The sequence below is a fragment of the Patagioenas fasciata genome, chromosome 36 (genome assembly GCF_037038585.1).
Source record: "Patagioenas fasciata isolate bPatFas1 chromosome 36, bPatFas1.hap1, whole genome shotgun sequence".
Lineage (NCBI taxonomy): Eukaryota > Metazoa > Chordata > Aves > Columbiformes > Columbidae > Patagioenas > Patagioenas fasciata.
Genome location: NC_092555.1, coordinates 2,829,989 through 2,846,693, shown reverse-complemented (window position 1 = coordinate 2,846,693; position 16,705 = coordinate 2,829,989). Strand labels below are relative to the sequence as shown.

The window sequence follows — 16,705 nt, the reverse complement described above, 5'->3', positions numbered from 1 at the left end:
ATCAAACAGCCCCCCAACCATCAAACAGCCCCCCAACCATCAACACCCCCCTGAACTATCAATAACCCCCTCAACCATCAAATACCCTCCAACTATCAAATAGCCCCCAACTATTAATAACCCCCCCAACCATCAACAACCCCCCCAACTATCAATCCCCCCCCAATTATCGATTCCCCCCCCCAATTATCGATCTGCCCCTACTATCAATACACCCCTATCAATACCCCCTCTCAACCATCAATACCCCCCCTCAACCATCAATACCCCCCCTCAACCATCAATAACCCCCCCAAACCATCAATAACCCCCCCAAACCATCAATAACCCCCAACTATCAATAACCCCCCTGAACTATCAATAACCCCCCCCCAACTCTCAATCCCCCCCTCAACCATCAATAACCCCCCTGAACCATCAATAACCCCCCCCAACCATCAATAACCCCCCCCAACTATCAATACCCCCTCAACCATCAATAACCCCCCTGAACCATCAATAACCCCCCCCAACTATCAATTCCCCCCTCAACCATCAATAACCCCTCTGAACTATCAACAACCCCCCCCAACTCTCAATCCCCCCAACCATCAATAACCCCCCTGAACCATCAATAACCCCCCCCAACTATCAATCCCCTCCTCAACCATCAATAACCCCCCTGAACTATCAATACCCCCCAACTCTCAATAACCCCCCCAACTCTCAATAACCCCCCCAACTCTCAATAACCCCCCCAACTCTCAATAACCCCCTCAACCATCAATAACCCCCCTGAACTATCAATAACCCCCCCCCAACTCTCAATCCCCCCCTCAACCATCAATAACCCCCCTGAACTATCAATACCCCCCAACTCTCAATAACCCCCCCAACTCTCAATCCCCCCCTCAACCATCAATAACCCCCCTGAACTATCAATAACCCCCCCCAACTATCAATTCCCCCCTCAACCATCAATAACCCCCCCAACTCTCAATCCCCCCCTCAACCATCAATAACCCCCCTGAACCATCAATACCCCCCAACTCTCAATAACCCCCCCAACTATCAATCCCCCCTCAACCATCAATAACCCCCCTGAACCATCAATAACCCCCCCCAACTATCAATCCCCCCCTCAACCATCAATCCCCCCCTCAACCATCAATAACCCCCCCCCCAACTCTCAATCCCCCCCTCAACCATCAATAACCCCCCTGAACTATCAATACCCCCCAACTCTCAATAACCCCCCCAACTCTCAATCCCCCCCTCAACCATCAATAACCCCCCTGAACCATCAATAACCCCCCTGAACCATCAATAACCCCCCCTCAACCATCAATAACCCCCCTGAACCATCAATACCCCCCAACTCTCAATAACCCCCCCAACTATCAATAACCCCCCTCAACCATCAATAACCCCCCTGAACTATCAATACCCCCCAACTCTCAATAACCCCCCCAACTCTCAATCCCCCCCTCAACCATCAATAACCGCCCTGAACCATCAATAACCCCCCCCAACTATCAATCCCCCCCTCAACCATCAATAACCCCCCTGAACCATCAATAACCCCCCCCAACTCTCAATCCCCCCCTCAACCATCAATAACCCCCCTGAACCATCAATAACCCCCCCCCAACTCTCAATCCCCGCCTCAACCATCAATAACCCCCCTGAACTATCAATAACCCCCCCCAACTATCAATTCCCCCCTCAACCATCAATAACCCCCCTGAACCATCAATAACCCCCCCAACTCTCAATCCCCCCCTCAACCATCAATAACCCCCCTGAACCATCAATACCCCCCAACTCTCAATAACCCCCCCAACTCTCAACCCCCCCCTCAACCATCAATAACCCCCCTGAACCATCAATAACCCCCCCCAACTCTCAATCCCCCCCTCAACCATCAATAACCCCCCTGAACTATCAATACTCCCCCCAACTCTCAATCCCCCCCTCAACCATCAGTAACCCCCCTGAACCATCAATAACCCCCCCCAACTCTCAATCCCCCCCTCAACCATCAATAACCCCCCTGAACCATCAATAACCCCCCCCAACTATCAATACCCCCTCAACCATCAATAACCCCCCCTCAACCATCAATAACCCCCCCTCAACCATCAATAACCCCCCTGAACTATCAATAACCCCCCCCAACTCTCAATCCCCCCCCAACCATCAATAACCCCCCTCAACCATCAATAACCCCCCTCAACCATCAATAACCCCCAACTCTCAATAACCCCCCCAACTCTCAACCCCCCCCTCAACCATCAATAACCCCCCTGAACTATCAATAACCCCCCTGAACTATCAATCCCCCCCCCCCCAAATTCCCAACCCCCCCACCTTGCTGAGGCTGTAGAGGTCGAGGATGCGCCGCTCCACGTTGGGGATCTTGAGGGAGGACCCTTGGATCTCCCAAAACTTGGCGATCTGGTCCAGGTAATTCAGCTTCACCCGCGTCTGTGCCTGGGGGGGCGGGGGGCAAATAATGATGGGGGGGGGGTTAAATATCGGGGGGGGGGGGGTCAGCGCGCCCCGAAACGACCCGGTTTGGGGATATAGGGGGGCACTGACCTCCAGCTCATTGAGGCGTTGGATGCGGGGGGTGAACCTGAAGTTATCGACTTCCACGGCAAACGGGGGCTGCCAGTCCTGGGGGGGGGGGGGGGGGTAAGAGGGATGTGACCCCCCCCACACCCCAATTTGGGGGGGGGGGGGGTAGCTGAGTGTAACCCCCCCCACCCCATATACACACGGTGTTGTTGGTATTGGTGACGTGGGGATGGACCCTCCCCCGGAAGCTTCGTGTGTCCCCCCCCATAATAAGGGGGGAGTGGATCAGCCTGCCCCCCCCCCCCAAAAACAATACAAACAAACCCAAAGCGCCCCCCCCCCCCCCAAATCACAACAAGGGACAAAAGGATCCCCCCCCCGAGCGGGTGGGTTGGGGGGGGGGACACATCCGCCCCCCCCAACCCGCCCAACAGCAACCATGGGGTGTGAGGTTGTGGGGGGGCGTTATTTTGGGGATCCCCCCCCCCCGTGTGTAAGCGGGGGCCCCCCAGGCCCAACCAGGGCGCTGCGCCCCCCCCCGACGCTCGCCAGACAAAGGCCGGGCGCTGGCAGCCATATTGGCCACTGGTGTTGTTTTGGGGGGGGGAAGGGGTCTTGTGCCCCCCCCCCATCCAAACTGAACCCCCCCCCCAAACTCAACCACAATGGGACCCCCCCATAGGGATATTATCCCACTCTGGGGGGGTATTAAGCCCCCCCCATCATAGCAGCATTGGGGGGTATTTAACTATCACCCCCCCCACTTTAACACTATACCCCCCCACCCCCCCAATAATTATTGCCCCCAGGGGGGATAATTAACGCCCCTAAATTGATTGCCCCCCCCCACCCGGGTGGGGGGAACTTTTGGGGGGGGGGGTTAGGGGGCAATTAAACCCCTTATGGGGGGGTGTTACGGGGGGGGTAATTAACCCCCTTAAATAGGGAGTTATGGGGGGGGGTATTAAATTGGGAGTTATGGGGGGGGATAAACCCCTTAAATTGGGAGTTTTGGGGGGGGATAAACCCCTTAAATTAGGAGTTGGGGGGGGGGGCAATTAAACCCATTAAATAATGGGGAGTTATGGGGGGTGGAATAAACCATTAAAGAAGTTTGGGGGGGGGGGAATAAACCCCTTCAATGGGGAGTTATGGGGGGTGGAATAAACCACTAAAGAAGTTGGGGGGGGAAATAAACCCCTTCAATGTGGAGTTATGGGGGGTGGAATAAACCACTAAAGAAGTTGGGGGGGGGAATAAACCCCTCAAATTAGGAGTTGGGGGGGGGGGGGGGTAATTAAACCCATTAAATGGGGAGTTATGGGGGCGGAATAAACCATTAAAGAAGCTGGGGGGGAAAAAAACCCCTTCAATGGGGAGTTATGGGGGGTGGAATAAACCACTAAAGAAATTGGGGGGGGAATAAACCCCTTAAATTAGGAGTTGGGGGGGGCATTAAACCTCTTAAGTGGGGAGTTGGGGGGGGGGCAATTAAACCCCTTAAATAAGGAGGTGGGGGGGGATAAACCCCTTAAATTAGGAGTTTGAGGGGGGGGAATGAACTCCTTAAATTAGGAGTTGGGGGGGGATAAACCCCTTAAATTAGAAGTTCGGGGTGGGGGGTAAACCCTTTAAATTAGGAGTTTGAGGGGGGGGTAAACCCCTTAAATTAGGAGTTTGAGGGGGGGGGATGAACCCCTTAAATTAGGAGTTTGGGGGGGGGGATGAACCCCTTAAATTAGGAGTTGGGGGGGGGGGATGAACCCCTTAAATTAGGAGTTGGGGGGGGGGGATGAACCCCTTAAATTAGGAGTTGGGGGGGGGGGATGAACCCCTTAAATTAGGAGTTGGGGGGGGGGATGAACCCCTTAAATTAGGAGTTGGGGGGGGGGGGATGAACCCCTTAAATTAGGAGTTTGGGGGGGGGGATGAACCCCTTAAATTAGGAGTTTGGGGGGGGGGATGAACCCCTTAAATTAGGAGTTGGGGGGGGGGATGAACCCCTTAAATTAGGAGTTGGGGGGGGGGGGGATGAACCCCTTAAATTAGGAGTTGGGGGGGGGGGGATGAACCCCTTAAATTAGGAGTTTGGGGGGGGGGATGAACCCCTTAAATTAGGAGTTGGGGGGGGGGATGAACCCCTTAAATTAGGAGTTGGGGGGGGGGATGAACCCCTTAAATTAGGAGTTGGGGGGGGGGGGATGAACCCCTTAAATTAGGAGTTTGGGGGGGGGGGGGATGAACCCCTTAAATTAGGAGTTGGGGGGGGGGGATGAACCCCTTAAATTAGGAGTTGGGGGGGGGGATGAACCCCTTAAATTAGGAGTTGGGGGGGGGGGATGAACCCCTTAAATTAGGAGTTGGGGGGGGGGGATGAACCCCTTAAATTAGGAGTTTGGGGGGGGGATGAACCCCTTAAATTAGGAGTTTGGGGGGGGGGGTAAAACTCCTTAAACAGGGATTTATTTGGGGGGGGGGCATTAAACCCCTTAAGTGGGGAGTTGGGGGGGGGGGAACCCCTTAAGTTTGGGGTTGGGGGGGGGAATAAACCCCTTTAATGGGTGGGGGTGGTATTAAACCCCCTAAACCGGATCATACCACTCGCACATAGGGGGGTCCCGGCCCATAACAAACCCCAATTCACCCCGTTTTTCGCGGGGTTTTTTTGGAAGGGGGGTGGATTTTGGGGGTGGGGGGGATGTTTTAAAAGGGGGGGGGTCCCCAGTAACTCACGGCGGGGGGTCGGATCTTGCAGATGCCGCTTTTCTCGGCGATCGGCCGGATCTTGGCGATGTAACCCAGGGGGTCGCTGAATTCCGCCCAACTGGGCTCGAACACGGGGCACTCGGGGGGGGGCAAAAAGTCCTCGGGGGGGGGCTCCAGTTCCACCAACCACGGCGAAACCCCCCCACCCCCTCCTATAAACTCCCCACCTCCCGTAGATGAAGCGGGGGGGACAACACCCCCTCCCCCCCCACCCCGAGGGGTTTCCCCCCCATTTCGGGCACCCCCAAAAGGTCTCCTTGGTTTCTCCTCCGGGGGGCGCCCCCCCCCCACCCCCACTCCGCGTTCCTCGGGGGTTTTAATGGGGCGGGGGCTCCGTTCTTCACCCGCTGGGGGGGGGCGGCTGTTCCCAGGGCTCTTCCCGCTTTTCCCCCCACCCCCCCGCGTTTCCCCGGGGTTTTTAATGGGGCGGGGGGGTTTGTCTTCCCCCGTTGTTTTAAGTGGGGGGGCCAAACGAACCCCGTCGTGCCCCCCCCCCACCCCCCCAGGCTTGGCCTCCTCGTCCCCCTCCCCCCGCGGGGAGGGGGCGGCCCAACCCGGGGACCCCCCCGCACCCCACTCGGCCCAAACGCGTTGCTGCCCCCCCTCTTCCATCCTCTTAAGGATGGGGGGGGGCGGGGGGTTCACCTCAGCAAACCCGCGGGGAACCCCCTCAGGGGGCCATGGAGGCCCCGCGCCGCCCCCTCACAGGCCGCCCCCCCCCCCTCCTTCCCAAGCCGCAAAAACGGATGGGGGGGGGGAATAAACACCCCCTCCGCACCCCCCCCGCGGTGACTCCGCCCGCCCGGCTCTCCCGCTCCCCCCGCCGCGGTTCAGCGGCCCCGCGATCCGCCCGCCTTAAACCCGAGGCCTCCCCGTTCGCCCCGGCCGGGCCGCCGCCGCCATCTTGGGTTCCCTCCTCCTCCCGCTGCCCCCCTCCCCTCTTTGCGCGCACTGCGCAGGCGCGGGCGCGCACGATGCCGATGTTCGCCTCACGGTGCCGTCTCCTTCCGCCGCGGGAGGGGATGGGGCGCTGAGGGGCGGTGGCGGCGCCGCAAGGGGAGGCGGGAGCGCCAAAACGGAGAAGGGAGGACCCCCCTATATGTGTAGCGCCCCCACACCGGCGGCGGGAGGCGGCGCGGCGGGAGCGGCGAGGGGGAAATAGTCCGGAGGCTCCGCCCCGCGGCGCCGCGGCGGAGGGATCCTCGTGGTTGGGGCAAGCGGCGGAGCCGGAGCTTCTTGTGCACGTTTGAAAGGGCGCAGCGCGCATGCGCCGCCCTCCCTCCGCGGGGTGGAGGGGGCGGAGTGCCCCTCTGTGGCTCCGCCCATCGCTCCGCCCCCTCTGTGGGCGGGGTTACGGGGAGCTCCGCCCCCGCCGCGCCTTCACGGCCGCTCCTATAGCTGCTCCTATAGCCCTAAGCGCCCTATGGAGGCCCCTATAGCCCCCAACCCCATAGAGCCCCAGCCCCCTGGAGCCCCCAGGTTCCCCGTTACGGCCCCTATAGCCCCCAGGCCCCTATAGCGCTCAGGCTCCAGCATCCCAGCGTCCCTATAGCCCCTTAACCATATATCCCAAGGGGTCCTATAGCCCCCCAGGCCCCTATAGCGCTCAGGCTCCTGCACCCCAGCGTCCCTATAGCCCCTTAACCATATATCCCAAGGGGTCCTATAGCCCCAAGATCCCTATAGCATCCTGGTTCTATAGAGCCACGACCCTATATGCATATAGCCCTATAAGATCCTGGCTTGACAGCCCCAGAAATGTATATCTCTATAGGCCCAGGGTCCCTATAGGCCCAGGGTCCCTATGGTCCCAGAGCCCCCAAAACCCATCACCATACAACCCCCCCCATCTCCCTATGACCCTTAAATCCCCGCAGCCCCTATAGCCCTGCCCCCTATAGCCCCCGCCCCATATATCTCTGCCCCCTATAGCCCCTATAGGTGTGTCCCCCCCCCAAAAAAAGGGGCGCAGGCGGCTGACACGCCAAGGGCCGGCCGGTCCGTTTATGAAGCATCAAATATACAGTCTCTTATATACATTAAGGGCGCATGCGGGCCCGGACGCCTGGGTCCCCTCCCTGGGATGTGGGGGGGGTTTGTCCCGAACGCCTGGGTCCCCTCCCCGGGTTGGAGTAGGGGGGGGGGGGTGGGGTTTGTCCCGGACGCCTGGGTCCCCTCCCTGGTGTGGGGGGGGGGGGGGGTTCGTCCCGAACGCCTGGGTCCCTTCCACTCGCATCCCACTGGGGATCCCCCAGGGAGGGGACCCAGGCGTCCGGGGCTGGGGAGGGGGGGTCATGGGGCGGGGGGGGGGGGGGGGGGGGGGGGGGGTTTAAAGTGCCATGTGACATTCAGCCTGAGCCGGGGGGGGAGGGGGGGTTTGGGGTTTTGGGGGGGGGGGGGGCAAACTCAACACCGGACCCTCAGGATGGGGAGGGGGGGGGGGATGACACGGGGGGGACCCAGGCGTCCGGGTGCCCCCCCCACCCCCCGGGGGGGAGGCGTGAGCAGCCAATCACGAGCCACGTGCAAGGATTTGGGGGGGGGGGGGGGGAAGGGGAAAAAGGGGGGGGGGGGTCCATTCTTGCCGGGGGGGGGGGGACACGCACCCCGGGGTGTGGGGGTGGGGAGGGGGGGGTCAGACAACGGTGCTGATGCGGTTCCCCCCTTTGGGTTTGGGGGGGGCGCTCTGGGCCAGGGGGGAGGTGGGGCCGGCGGGGGAGTGGGGGCTGAGGGGGGTGTGGGGCGAGGGGGGGGGCAGGGGGGGGTAGGACGGGTGTGGGGGGATGGGGGAGTGGGGGGGGGGGTGGTGGTGGTGATGATGATGATGGTGATGATGGGCTGGGGGTGGGGGGGCGGCGCCACGAATCCCCCCCCCACTCCCCACCCCCCCGGCTGGGCCCCCCCCCCCAAAAACGAAATGTTTGGCGGGGGCGGGGGGCGGGGGGTGATGCGGGGGGGGAGCGGGGGGGTAAACGTGGGGCAACCCGTGGTGGGGGGGGGCGGGGCTGTAAAGGGGGAGGGGCGACAGCGGTTGGCGGGGGGGTGGGGGGTGTTGCCCCCCCCCTCCCCTTTTCCCGGGTCGGTGCAGCGTGTAATGGGGGTGCGGGGGGGGGAACCCCCCGCCGGGGGGGCCGTGCTGCACGGGGGGGGCGGATAAAGGGGGTTGGGGTCCCCCGTGGAAGCGGGGGGGGGCACCGGCGGCGATGGCGGGGAGGGGCGGGGGGGGGGCGGGGCGGGAGGGCGGGGGGGGCTGCTGGGGGTAGGGGGGGGGCGGGGGGGGCGGAGGACCCGGTCCCCCCGTCCCCCCCGTCCCCCCCGCCACGGCCGTGCCCCCCCCCGCCCCGTGACAATATTGAGCGTGAAGCGCTTGCAGTTTGGAGGGGCCCTCGGGGGGGGCCGGGGGGGGCGCGGGGGGGGGGTGGTGGTGGTGGGAGGAGGAGGCTGAGGAGGAGGAGGCCGAGGTGGGGCCCCCCCCGGCGCCGGGGTGGGGGTGGGGGTGAGGGGGGGGGTGGTGGTGGTGGTGGTGGTGATGGGGGAGGGGGCCCTGCGGGGGGGGTGGCCCGGGGGGGGCCCCTTTTCCGCGGCGGCTGCCGAACAGGGAGCCCAGGAAGGACGAGGAGTTGGACACGGGCCGGGCGGGGGGTTTGTAGCCTTCGGGGGGGGGGAGGGGGGCGCCGACCGCCCCGACCCCCCCGCCACCGCCCCCCCCAGGACCCCCCGGCGGACCCCGAGGGGTGGGGCGGGGGCTGCTGATGATGGAGCCCTGCGGGAGGGGGCGGGGTCAGCGCGACACGGTTCCCCCCCCCCCCCACCCCGGGAACCGCTCAGCCCGTTGGGGAACAGCCCCGCCCACTCCCTGCGCAGGCTCCGCCCCCTAGAAATGGTCACGCCCCCTAGAGATGGCTCCGCCCCCTAGCGGTGGCCCAGCCTCTTAGAGAAGGCACCGCCCCCTAGAGATGGCTCCACCCCCTAGAGATGGCTCCGCCCCCTAGAGAAGGCACCGCCCCTAGAGATGGCTCCGCCCCCTAGAGAAGGCTCCACCCCCTAAAGATGGCTCCGCCCCCTAGAGAAGGCTCCACCCCCTAGAGATGGCTCCGCCCCCTAGAGAAGGCACCGCCCCCAGAGATGGCCCAGCCCCCTAGAGAAGGCACCGCCCCCTAGAGATGGCTCCACCCCCTAGAGATGGCTCCGCCCCCTAGAGATGGCTCCACCCCCTAGAGATGGCTCCGCCCCCTAGAGACGGCTCCGCCCCCTAGAGATGGCACCGCCCCCTAGAGATGCCTCCACCCCCTAGAGATGGCTCCGCCCCCTAGAGAAGGCTCCACCCCCTAGAGATGGCTCCGCCCCCTAGAGATGGCTCCGCCCCCTAGAGATGGCACCGCCCCCAGAGATGGCCCAGCCCCCTAGAGAAGGCACCGCCCCCTAGAGATGGCTCCACCCCCTAGAGATGGCTCCGCCCCCATAGAAGGCACCGCCCCCTAGAGATGGCTCCACCCCCTAGAGATGGCTCCGCCCCCTATAGAAGGCACCGCCCCCTAGAGATGGCCCAGCCCCCTAGAGATGGCTCCGCCCCCTAGAGATGGCTCCGCCCCCTAGAGAAGGCACCGCCCCCAGAGATGGCCCAGCCCCCTCGAGATGGCTCCACCCCCTCGAGATGGCCCAGCCCCCTAGAGAAGGCACCGCCCCCAGAGATGGCCCAGCCCCCTCGAGATGGCTCCACCCCCTCGAGATGGCCCAGCCCCCTAGAGAAGGCACCGCCCCCTAGAGAAGGCACCGCCCCATAAATGGACACGCCCCCATAAATGGCCCCACCCACTACAGGTGGTCCCGCCCCCTGCAGCGCCCCTGCACCCACAGATGGCCCCACGCCCTAGAGATGGCTCCGCCCACTACAGATGGTCCCGCCCCAGAGGTGGCTCCACCCCTACAGTTAGCCCCGCCCCCTGCAGCTGGCCCCGCCCCTGAAGTGGCTCCGCCCCTGAAATGGCTCCGCCCCAGTAATGGCCCCGCCCCCTAGTGCTGGTTCCACTGCAAGTGCTGGCCCCGCCCCAGACCTGGCCCCACCCCCTGATCTGGCCCCGCCCCTAGAGCCGCCCCTAGAGGGGCGGGGCTTTTGGGGGCGTGGCCGAGGGGGCGTGGCCTGCTCACCTCGATGGTGCTGTCCAGGGACCCCACGCTGTTGCGCCGGCCCCGCTTGCCTGGGGGGGGGACACACAGTTTGGGGGGGGGGACACACAGTTTTGGGGGGGGGTGACCCCCAAGTGACCCCAAATGTTCCCCAGGTACCTCAGTGCCCCCCACAAGGACCCCAAAACCCCCCCAGGGACCCCATTTCCCCCTCCCAAGGACCCCAAAACACCCCCCAGGGATCCCCATAACCCCCCAGGTACCCTCATAATCCCCCCCCTCAGGGACCTCAGTGCCCCCCAGGGTCCCCAAAACCACCCCCCAGGGCATCCAATGCCCCCCCAGGGGACCCCAAATGTCCCCCGTGGAACCTCAGTTCCCCCCATGGGACCCCAAACCACGCCCCCCTAGGGGACCCCAAAACCCCCCAGTGACCCCCAATACCCCCCCAGGGATCCCAAACCACGCCCCCCAGGGCCCCCCAACCCCACCAGGGAGCCCAAAACCCCCCCAGAGACCCCCACCCCCCCCCCCCAAGACCCCAAAACCCCCCCAAGGGACCCCAAACCACGCCCCTCCAGGGCCCCCCAGGGACCCCAACCCCCTCCCCGAGACCCTAAACTCCCCCCAGAGACCCCAAACCACGCCCCCCCAGGGCCCCACAACCCCCACCAGAGACCTCAACCCACGCCCCTTCAGAGCCCCCCAAACCCCCCCCCCAGGGCCCCCCAAACCCCCAGGGACCCCAACACCCCCCCCCCCCCAGGGACCCCAAACCACGCCCCCCCAGGGCCCCCCACCCCCCTCAGGGACCCCAAACCACGCCCCCCAGGGCCCCCCAACCCACTCAGGGACCCCAAACCACGTCCCCCCAGGGCCCCTCAAACCCCCAGGGACCCCAACCCCCACCAGAGACCTCAAACCACGCCCCCCAGGGCCCCTCACCCCCCTCAGGGACTCCAAGCCACGCCCCCCAGGGCCCCCAAACCCGCCCAGGGATCCCAAACCACGCCCCCCCAGGGCCCCCCAAAGCCCCCAGAGACCCCAAACCACGCCCCCCCAGGTCCCCACAACCCCCCCAGAGACCCCCAACCCCCCCCAGGGACCCCAAACCACGCCCCCCCGGGGCCCCACAACCCCCCCGGAGACCCCCAAATCCCCCCCCACGTACCCCAAACCACACCCCCCAACCCCCCCCCGTGTCCCCCCCCATGTCCCCGGTGTCCCCCCCTCACCCCCGTCCGAGAGGTCGCGCAGGGAGCTGCTCAGGGCGCTTCTTTTGAGCCCCCCCTCGCTCCCCAGCGCCTCCTCCAGGCTGCTGCGGCTCAGTGGGGTGCGGGGGGGGCCGGGGACCCCCCCCCGGCTCACGGACACCCCCTTCTGCTTCTCCAGTTCCGCTGCGGGGGGAAACGCAGCTCCCAGTTCCACCAGTATGGACCAGTTCCCCAGGGAGCAGCGCTGGCGCTGGGGCAGGGTCCTAGTGCCCCCCATCTATCCCAGTGCTCCCACTGCCCCCCCATCTATCCCAGTGCTCCCAGTGCCCCCCCCATCTATCCCAGTGATCCCAGTGCCCCCCCATCTATCCCAGTGCTCCCACTGCCCCCCCATCTATCCCAGTGGTCCCAGTGCCCCCCCAACCATCCCAGTGCCCCCCCCGACCATCGCAGAGCTCCCAGTTCCACCAGTATGGACCAGTTCCCCAGGGAGCAGCGCTGGGGCTGGGGCAGGGTCCTAGTGCCCCCCATCTATCCCAGTGCTCCCAGTGCCCCCCCATCTATCCCAGTGATCCCAGTGCCCCACCCAGTGCTCCCAGTGCCCCCCAGTGCTCCCAGTGCCCCCCCCGACCATCACAGAGCTCCCAGTTCCACCAGTATGGACCAGTTCCCCAGGGAGCAGCGCTGGCGCTGGGGCAGGGTCCTAGTGCCCCCCCAGCTATCCCAGTGCTCCCAGTGCCCCCCCATCTATCCCAGTGATCCCAGTGCCCCCTCAACCATCCCAGTGCCCCCCAGTGCTCCCAGTGCCCCCCCCGACCATCGCAGAGCTCCCAGTTCCACCAGTATGGACCAGTTCCCCAGGGAGCAGCGCTGGCGCTGGGGCAGGGTCCTAGTGCCCCCCCATCTATCCCAGTGCTCCCAGTGCCCCCCCCATCTATCCCAGTGGTCCCAGTGCCCCCCCAACCATCCCAGTGCCCCCCCCGACCATCGCAGAGCTCCCAGTTCCACCAGTATGGTCCAGTTCCCCAGGGAGCAGCGCTGGCGCTGGGGCAGGGTCCTAGTGCCCCCCATCTATCCCAGTGCTCCCAGTGCCCCCCCATCTATCCCAGTGCTCCCACTGCCCCCCCCATCTATCCCAGTGCTCCCAGTGCCCCCCCAGTACCCCCCCGAACATCGCAGTGCCCCCCCAACCATTCCAGTGCTCCCAGTGCCCCTCCCAGTTCCCAGTGCTCCCAGTTCCATTCCTACCGCTCCCAGTGTCCCTCCCAGGACTCCCAGTTCCCCTCCCAGTGCTCCCAGTGCCCCTCCCAGTGCTCCCAGTTCCCTGCTAGTGCTCCCAGTTCTCTCCCAGTGCTCCCAGTTCCATTCTTACTGCTCCCAGTTCCCCTCCCAGTGCTCCCAGTTCCATTCCTACCCCTCCCAGTGCCCCTCCCAGTGCTCCCAGTTCCCTTCCCACTGCTCTCAGAGCCTGTCCCGGTGCTCCCAGTTTCCTCCCAGGTCCCTCCCAGTTCCCTCCCAGTCCCTCCCAGTGCTCCCAGTTCCCCTCTCACCCTCCAGCCTGTACTTCTCCATCTCCTGCACCTCGGCCACGGACTCGCAGAGGTCCCAGTGCTCCCAGTGCCCTCCCAGTGCTCCCAGTGCCCTCCCAGTCCCTCCCAGTGCTCCCAGTTCCCCTCCCAGTTCCCTCCCAGTGCTCCCAGTTCCCTCCTTACTGCTCCCAGTTCCCTTCCCACTGCTCCCAGGTCCCCTCCCAGTGCTCCCAGTTCCCTTCCCACTGCTCTCAGAGCCTGTCCCAGTGCTCCCAGTTTCCTCCCAGTTCCATTCTTACTGCTCCCAGTTCCATTCTTACTGCTCCCAGTTCCCCTCCCAGTGCTCCCAGTTCCCTTCCCACTGCTCTCAGAGCCTGTCCCAGTGCTCCCAGCGCCCTCCCAGTCCCTCCCAGTGCTCCCAGTTCCCCTCTCACCCTCCAGCCTGTACTTCTCCATCTCCTGCACCTCGGCCACGGACTCGCGGAGGTCCCAGTGCTCCCAGTGCCCTCCCAGTGCTCCCAGTTCCCCTCCCAGTGCTCCCAGTTCCCTCCCAATTCCCTCCCAGTGCTCCCAGTTCCCTCCTTACTGCTCCCAGTTCCCTTCCCACTGCTCCCAGGTCCCCTCCCAGTGCTCCCAGTTCCCTTCCCACTGCTCCCAGGTCCCCTCCCAGTGCTCCCAGTTCCCTTCCCACTGCTCTCAGAGCCTGTCCCAGTGCTCCCAGTTCCCTCCCAGTTCCCTGCCAGTGCTCCCAGTTCCATTCTTACTGCTCCCAGTTCCCCTCCCGGTGCTCCCAGTTCCATTCCTACCCCTCCCAGTGCCCCTCCCAGTGCTCTCAGTTCCCTTCCCACTGCTCTCAGAGCCTGTCCCAGTGCTCCCAGTTTCCTCCCAGTTCCATTCTTACTGCTCCCAGTTCTCTCCCAGTGCTCCCAGTTCCATTCTTACTGCTCCCAGTTCCCCTCCCGGTGCTCCCAGTTCCATTCCTACCCCTCCCAGTTCCCCTCCCAGTGCTCCCAGTTCCCTTCCCACTGCTCTCAGAGCCTGTCCCAGTACTCCCAGTTCCCTCCCAGTCCCTCCCAGTGCTCCCAGTTCCCTCCCAGTTCCCTCCCAGTCCCTCCCAGTGCTCCCAGTTCCCTCCCAGTCCCTCCCAGTGCTCCCAGTTCCCCTCTCACCCTCCAGCCTGTACTTCTCCATCTCCTGCACCTCGGCCACGGACTCGCGGAGGTCGCTGGCGAAGCGCAGCCGGTCCTGGGGGCTGGGGGCGTTGAACACGATCAGCACCTTGCGCTCCCCCCCCGGCGCCGCCGACAGCAGCTTGATCCCAAACTGGTAATCTGGGGGCACAGGGCACGGGGTCATGGGGGTCATGGGGTCATTGGGGTCACGGGGGGTCATGGGGGTCATGGGAGTCACGGGGGTCATGGGATCACTGAGGACATGGGGGTCATGGGGGTCACTGGGGTCATGGGGTCACTGAGGACATGGGGGTCATGGGGGTCATGGGGTCATGGGGTCACTGAGGTCATGGGGGTCATGGGGTCATGGGGTCATGGGGGTCATGGGGTCACTGAGGACATGGGGTCATGGGGGTCACAGGGGTCATGGGGTCACTCAGGACATGGGGGTCATGGGGGTCACGGGGGTCATGGGGGTCATGGGGGTCATGGGGTCACTGAGGACATGGGGTCATGGGGTCATGGGGGTCATGGGGTCACTGAGGACATGGGGTCATGGGGTCACTGAGGACATGGGGGTCATGAGGTCATGGGGGTCATGGGGTCACTGAGGACATGGGGGTCATGGGGGTCATGGGGGTCATGGGGTCACTGAGGACATGGGGGTCATACGGGTCACAGGGGTCATGGGGTCACTGAGGACATGGGGGTCATGGGGGTCACGGGGATCATGGGGTCATGGGGGTCATGGGGTCACTGAGGTCATGGGGGTCACGGGCGTCATGGGGGTCATGGGGGTCATGGGGTCACTGAGGACATGGGGTCATGGGGGTCATAGGGGTCATGGGGTCACTGAGGTCATGGGGGTCATCGGGGTCACGGGGATCATGGGGTCACTAAGGTCATGGGGGTCATGGGGATCACAGGGGTCATGGGGGTCACGGGGTCACTGAGGTCATGGGGGTCACAGGGTTCATGGGGTCACTGAGGACATGGGGGTCATGGGTCATGGGGGTCATGGGGTCACTGAGGACATGGGGGTCATGGGGTCATGGGGGTCAAGGGTCACTGAGGACATGGGGGTCATGGGGGTCACGGGGGTCATGGGGGTCATGGGGTCACTGAGGACATGGGGGTCATGGGGGTCACGGAGGTCATGGGGTCACTGAGGACATGGGGGCAGAGTTTATGGGGTCACAGAGGTCATGGGGTCAAGTGGGTCACAGAGGGCACAGGGGTCATGGGGTCACAGAGGGAATGGGGCAGAGGTCATGGGGTCATGGGGGTCACAGAGGTCCTGGGGGTCACGGGGTCATGGGGTCACAGGGGTCACGGGGGCAGAGCTTATGGGGTCACAGGGGGCACAAAGGTCATGGGGGTCATGGGGTCACGGGGGTTACAGAGGGCACAGGGGTCATGGGGGTCCCAGAGGTCTTGGCGGTCACGGGGGTTATGGGGGTCATGGGGTCATGGGGTCACGGGGTCCAGGAGGGCACAGGGGCCATGGGGGTCATGGAGGGAATGGGGCAGAGGTCATGGGGTCATGGGGGTCACAGGGTCACAGAGGTCATGGGCATCACCGGGGTCATGGGGGTCACGGGGTCATGGGGGTCACGGGGTCATGGGGGTCACTGAGGTCATAGAGGGAATGGGACAGAGGTCACGGGGTCGCAGAGGTCATGGGGTCACAGGGGTCAAAGGGGTCACAGAGGGAATGGGGGCAGAGGTCATGGGGGTCACAGGAGTCATGGGGTTCATAGAGGTCATGGGGGTCACGGGGGTCACAGAGGGAATGGGGCAGAGGTCACAGGGTCACGGAGGTCAACATGGGCCACCATAGGGGACACCATGGGACACCATAGGGGACACCATGGGGGACACTTTGGGCCACCATAGGGGACACCATGGGTCACTATAGGGGACACCATGGGCCACCATAGGGGACACCATAGGGGACACTTCGCGACACCATAGGGGACACCATGGGACACCATAGGGGACACCATGGGACACCATAGGGGACACTTCATGACACCATAGGGGACACCCCCGGGTGACACCCCATGCCTGGACTGAACCTCATGGGGTGGTAGAACCTCATGGGACGTTGGGTGCGGGGGAACCCCCATTGGGTACCATTGGGTGACACGAGGTGACATGAGGTGACACAGGGTGACACGGGGTGACACGGGGTGACACGGGGTGACAAGCGTCTCACAGGTGTTCTGGAAGAGCTGCATGTGCATCTCCACCAATGGGAAGCTCTGCCGGAAGCTGTAGGTCACCAGGATCTTCTTCTTCTGGAAGATCTTTGTCACCTGCCGAAGCCACCGAGTCA

The 16,705-nt window shown here is 63.9% G+C and overlaps 2 protein-coding genes across 3 annotated transcripts in view; both read right to left on the bottom strand.

The window, feature by feature from the left end:
- Window positions 1–6,061, bottom strand: part of KDM5C (lysine demethylase 5C) — a 73,232-nt gene extending 67,171 nt beyond the window's left edge. Inside the window, exons 1-3 of one of the 2 annotated variants that reach the window (XM_071801251.1) lie at window positions 5,293–6,061; window positions 2,581–2,658; window positions 2,350–2,472 (exon numbers count right to left, since the gene is read on the bottom strand). In XM_071801251.1, the coding sequence (XP_071657352.1) occupies window positions 2,350–2,472; window positions 2,581–2,658; window positions 5,293–5,937 (846 nt within the window). In that variant the 5' untranslated portion in view covers window positions 5,938–6,061. The remainder of the gene's footprint in view (window positions 1–2,349; window positions 2,473–2,580; window positions 2,659–5,292) is intronic. The other variant, XM_071801250.1, reaches the window with a different exon arrangement.
- A 1,814-nt stretch (window positions 6,062–7,875) lies between these two features.
- Window positions 7,876–16,705, bottom strand: part of LOC139826173 (IQ motif and SEC7 domain-containing protein 2-like) — a 43,997-nt gene continuing 35,167 nt past the window's right edge. Inside the window, 5 exon segments of the mRNA XM_071801196.1 lie at window positions 7,876–9,088; window positions 10,474–10,523; window positions 11,688–11,849; window positions 14,365–14,526; window positions 16,586–16,685. Of these exon segments, the coding sequence (XP_071657297.1) occupies window positions 7,961–9,088; window positions 10,474–10,523; window positions 11,688–11,849; window positions 14,365–14,526; window positions 16,586–16,685 (1,602 nt within the window). The 3' untranslated portion in view covers window positions 7,876–7,960.